The 5,478-nt window shown below is 42.0% G+C and overlaps 1 protein-coding gene across 1 annotated transcript; it reads right to left on the reverse strand.

Annotated features, from left to right (window-relative positions):
• Positions 1-869: 869 nt before the first annotated feature.
• LOC115546131 (phospholipase A2, minor isoenzyme-like) lies at positions 870-3,497 on the reverse strand. The gene is made up of 4 exons (XM_030359810.1): positions 3,361-3,497; positions 3,104-3,254; positions 2,151-2,284; positions 870-1,101 (listed from the first exon to the last, which is right to left on the reverse strand). Exons 1-4 carry the CDS (start codon positions 3,401-3,403, stop codon positions 983-985), a joined length of 447 nt encoding a protein of 148 aa, XP_030215670.1. The 5' UTR covers positions 3,404-3,497; the 3' UTR covers positions 870-982.
• Between the last annotated feature and the right edge of the window lie 1,981 nt (positions 3,498-5,478).

Below are 5,478 nucleotides of genomic sequence, written 5' to 3' on the forward strand. Positions count from 1 at the left end.
AGCAATGTAATCAAGTGTATACAAAAAATAATAATCTCTGCAAGGGCACAGCCATTTTGTAGAGAGCATCATCATTGCTCTTGGTCGACTCTCAGATCTCCATTTTTTCCCCGCAGCCGAGCAAAACACCAAAACGAAACATCTCTCTGTCTTGACTTCAAGCTGTGGATGCGCGTCTTCTCCGGTGCTTGAGCTGTCCTTCACTCTATGCATCAATCACGTGTGCAGTGCGTCTTCTGTCAACAATGTGCCATGCTTGATTGTAGCGAACAAATATAACTAACATATGAACTAAGTAACTTACATATGCATGTCCTTTAATTTAGGTGTCAACACTTGCTATATATTATTTATAAATATAAATTATATAAATTATAAATTCCAAAACTTTTCCTCCAGAACTGAACTCCGGCGCATTCGGTAATCGACTTGTGTGGACTTCCTGTAAACACTGACCTACCGGTAATGCTTGTTAAATTGTCTTTTTAAATAAACTCTGGGTTTGCAAATTAAGTTGTTGGTGCTTCGTTTACGTGTAGGGACCCTTTAGCAATATTAGTGGTTCAAAAATGCAGATTTGGAAGTGAAACTCTATGCCCCAAGCCAATAACATGGACGCCAAACATTGCACCGGGCAAACTTTAATCCTCGATTTTCAAAAAAAAAAGGTATCTGGAGGGCTTATTTGATGGGTTTTCATGCCAAAACAAAGACCCCGGGTTCAATTTTCGCCGGAATTACACTTTAAGGACCACCACAATTGGTTTGGCCCATCCACAACTGGAATCCTGGTGCCGTGCCTGCACTGCACTGTCTGGAACCCTCAGGGTCCAGAGTATGGACTCAAATCAAATGAATATACACAATGCTAGACGTATATATTTATTATATTAAAGGAGAGAAAACAATAACCAAATAAATGATGTGGAGTTTTTCTTTATTCATTTAATTGAGGAGACGTATTGATCCAGTGTGGGCTAGCTCACTGGCAGCGGTAACTTGGGAGTTCAGCGTTTTCTGGGTTGTACTTTGATCGAGCGAAGCACATGGCTGCCAATCGGTCACACTCACAGATGAACATCTCACACGGATCATTTTTACCTGTGCGAATAAAAATAAAAATATTGCAAAGGATATCTCAGTAAAAAATACCCTATATTTAGTAATTATAACATTAAGTTACTGTGATCCAGGCACGTGCAGAGGGGGGGGGCTATGGGTGCCCGAGCCCCTGCCCTTTTCCCTCTGAAGGACCAAAGTGCCCTTTTGAGTCATTTACATTTTCAATGCTTTGTAAAATTACACATGAACAATTAAACATTAACATGTGAATCAATTATTCGAGAATAAAAATGTCTAAAAGTAATAATCTAGAAGTAAAGTTTGTACTTTGTAGCCTCGTTTACCGGCGCTCAGTGCGCAGCTGCCGCTGGGTGACGTCATAGGCTATCAACGTGACTTTTCACCTTTGCCTGCCTGCGCGAAGCGCTTGTTGTTTTAATAGACGGTACAATGCAGGGTAAGATCACTACAGAGTCAGACACACACAGACAGTTGTTTCCAAAACCATTAAGTTGATAATGCTAAATAAACTGTAACAGTTCTCGTTTTGTAGCGTCATTTTGAAGTATAGGCCACCTATGTTTGCCAGCAAAAGCTTTTCAACAAGCATCGTTTTAACTGACTGTGAAAGTGGCTACCACTCGGTTTATTTTCTATTGCCTACCAGCAAACCTATCTGGGAAACCTTTTGAAATTGCAAAGGGAAAGCATACATTGTTATATTGAATCTGTATAGGCTACTCTGTAGTAACTACGTGGCCACATGACATGGCCAGTGGCGGTGGGTCAATAGAGGGCGCCAGGGCGCTGTCACACCATATTTGTACCGGGTGCCAAATTTGTACCGGGCACGTCATCCCGGTACAGACCCCCCACAGTAACAGACCCCCAGTCTATTACTGTGCCAAACCAACATTTTTGATCACCAGCCGCCACTGGACATGGCAAATCCGTTTCATGTCTACTCTGTCTCAGTGTCTCTGACAGTAGTGGTTTTTGCATGTGCCCTTTTTTGAATTTGAGCCCCTGCCCCTCAAAGGGTCATGTTGTTGATCACATGTTGAATGGTCATAACGGGAGAGACTCACGGCGGCAGGTGATGTTCTTGTTGTGGGAGTCACAGTCGTAGCTGTAAATCTCTGTGTAGGGGTTGTCCAGGATGGGCCAGCAGGCATCGTTCTGCATTGCATCGTCGTAGCACTGGTCATGAACCTGACAGCATCTAGTGGAAACACTTCAAATTAGCTCCTTCCTGCAGACCAAGTTCAAGTTCAAAATACATTATTGTCCCCAATGGGGCAATTTGTTGTGCAGTAAATAGTATACAAATCCAAGTCACACACAATCACACACAATAAAAAACACTATACAATCAATAAATAGTAGTCAATAAATATGTAAAAAAATAATAATACACATAATATATATATATAAATATATATTATATATATATATAGAAAGGCAGAGGCTCAGCATATCCAAAAGTGTGAGTGTGTCTTTATGGAATTTAGAAGTAGGGTGGCTGTGGGAACAAAATAGTTTTTTTTGAGTCGTGGGAGTTTAAAGCGTGATCCGGATGGCAACATCTGAAATTCAGCCTGTAGGGGATGAGAACTATTTGACAGGATATAATCAACCCTTTTCAGCATCTGCTTCTGATAAAGTTCCTCCAGGCCTTTCTGATTAGAACCTGTGATACGGCTGCTCACCTTAATTAACTTGGAAAGGGAGTTTTCTTGTTTTACGGTGATAGACCCATACCAGCAGATTAAGGAGAAGGTGACAACTGACTCAACAAAGGACCTATAGAAAAGGGTCATCAGGGTCTTGTCCAACAACCGGCACAATTACTTTCCAGTTGACAGACACCTGGTAGTTTTGTTTAATAATTAGCTTCCCTTAGTTGCAAACCCTATTCCCTTTTGGAGCAAATGTACCATGAAAAATCAAAACTAGTATACTGGACTCACGATTATTGACTTGACCTATTTTTTTAACATTCCACCACCACCACCGGCCTTGGTTCCCTTCAGTATACTACCTGTCCAGCTCGTCAACGGGTGTGCCGGAGCCCCCCTTCCCACACCAGCAGCCGTAGTCAGCGTAGTCCAGCACAGGCCAGCTGTCGGGCTGGATGCAGAGAATCATGTTCCTGAACTGCCACAGGGCTTTGTAACTGGGCACGGCCAGAACTATGCACAGCCGTAAAAACCAATGGAGAGACAATCAGAAATGTACTGGATTATCACAAGTGTACTTTGTATTTTATCAATTGATAATGAATGACTAAATACTTACAGCCTGGGAGACACAAGGCCAGCAGGAAGAAAGAGGGACTCATTTTGCAGATCAATGTGCAGATCAAGCTTGCTCTTCGACGGTTCAGGTCAGATTGATGTGAGTGGTACTCACGACTGAATATAAACGACTGTAGCATCGTTTATATTCACAAATATCGGCAAGAGGCGGTGCTTATTAGTTGACTAGCGAAGCTACCTCTTAACTCTTTCCTGGAGCAATACTGTGACCCGATAACCCTGCCAACGCACTATGACCTGTCCAACAGATCCAAATGGTAACCATTCAGTTAAATGTCTGTGTATCTTATAAATAATGTTTTTATATTGTTTGTCTGGTTTATTTAAGGGACATGGAACTAAGAAACTAAACTGGGAATGTTGTTCATCCCAACAAAGAAAACATCAATCTGGCACTATGCGCTGCAAACATTGGACAATTAAAGTCAGCTGATGAATATTAATAAACAAAACCCATAACTGGATTGAGGTTATGGGGAAGGGAACAAAATGTGATAGTTGGAGTTTGTGGAACAGGAACTTTCCATTTGTATCAATGTCCGATATCGAAAGGCAAACTAGATATGCTGCGGTTGCTTGTCTAAGAATAGACCCAATGGAGCTGTCCACAAAGCTTTTCTTGTGATTCAATACAGGTGTTGCATCTTTGCTCCCTGCTATTCTGGGAATCTCTGGGATTTTGGTCTTAATAGTTAATTATTAGGGGTGTGACGATACACTCAGCTCACGAGACGAGACGAGACACGATATTCGGTTCACGAGAACGAGACGAGACGAGATTTTAAGAATACTACAATGACAAAATATATGGCTGGACCAACAGACTTTTATTTAACCCAGTTGCACATGCATTTTGAAATGTTTTATTATAACTCTTCACATGCATTAAATTGAAACTAAAACTCAAATTTATAAAAGTTGAAGTAAAATAAATTAAATTAAATAATTCTCTTTTTTCCAAGTGCAAACAATATAATGTGCAAAGCCAAATCAAAGTTCTACTCCATCAATACAGAGTGCAAATAGTGCAAACAGAGTCTGACCAAGTATGCCACTGCCATTCATTCATTCTTCCGCCGGGTACCCAAAATACTGCCAAACCAATGATTTAAAAGTGGCGGGGGCATCTTCAACGGTAATACAGGTATTTTCCGACGTCATTCTGGCTGCCTATGGCGGCTTCCTCTGCTTCCCCTCCTTCCCTTCTTCTTTTCCTTCTCCTTCATTAGGTTCTGGCAGACTAGACGTAGCAAAGGCGCATTACTGCCCCTACAGGCCACAAATAGAAGTTTGGATAGCTCACAAATCTCACGAGACAGATTTTTAACGCGACGGGTAATATCGTTGAGTTTAATCTACGAGATCTCGTCACACCCCTATTAATTATTAATCATTGGATCATTGAAAATGTTTGATTGCCACAGAGCTAAAAGAGATGAATGCTGAAAGCAAGAATATTAGTTACGTTCAACGTTCGAGAAGATGTAACTTCCCTTTCCTAGCATGACTCACATTAAACCACAGCTTTTGTAAGTGTTACCGCATTACACTTCCATGGAAGTATATTGTTCATGACAATCATGTTAGTTCCTGATTTCAAGGTGTAATTGTATTGTTTACTGTTTACCCTGCGCATATCTGTGTCGCCGGGTCCCAACCAGGCCTATACTGTAGTCGTGCCTTACATTTCTGTAAACTAACACTTACATATTGTGGTAACCCGGTTCTATCAGCCCGCCTCCGATCAATGAACAATAGTCTCTGATGCTCAAACTGCCAACAAGGCACGTTTATTAAGTCCAAAAAACAGAAAAAAGGGGAATCACCCGTCAATGCAAACTATAACTAAAAAGAGTCTGGGCTCCGTGAGCCACTGGGGATGCTGTGGTCGTATCTCACGCGCTGTCCCGGTATCCAGGTGAGGAGTTCCTTCCGTGTAGTCCTGTGGTCGCCTCTAGACCGGGTCCTGGGGCCAAGGTCCGTCCAGGTAGGGAATCTCAGTCCGCTCTCGGCTCCTACATGGGTCCCATACCTCCTACCTTTAGACTACGTCTCAGCTTCTCTTATATAGCCCTCACCTGGGTCTGATTGGCCTGGT

Source organism: Gadus morhua, chromosome 6 (assembly GCF_902167405.1).
Source record: "Gadus morhua chromosome 6, gadMor3.0, whole genome shotgun sequence".
Taxonomy (NCBI): domain Eukaryota; kingdom Metazoa; phylum Chordata; class Actinopteri; order Gadiformes; family Gadidae; genus Gadus; species Gadus morhua.

What these genes read in the sequence shown, in the direction of transcription:
- LOC115546131 (XM_030359810.1), bottom strand. Translation starts at nt 3,403, where the DNA reads ATGAGTCCCTCTTTCTTCCTGCTGGCCTTGTGTCTCCCAGGCT. An exon ending in GGCCTTGTGTCTCCCAGGCT is followed by an intron (nt 3,255 to 3,360) that starts GTAAGTATTTAG and finishes GGCTGTGCATAG; the next exon opens with TTCTGGCCGTGCCCAGTTAC. An exon ending in CCCGTTGACGAGCTGGACAG is followed by an intron (nt 2,285 to 3,103) that starts GTAGTATACTGA and finishes TGTTTCCACTAG; the next exon opens with ATGCTGTCAGGTTCATGACC.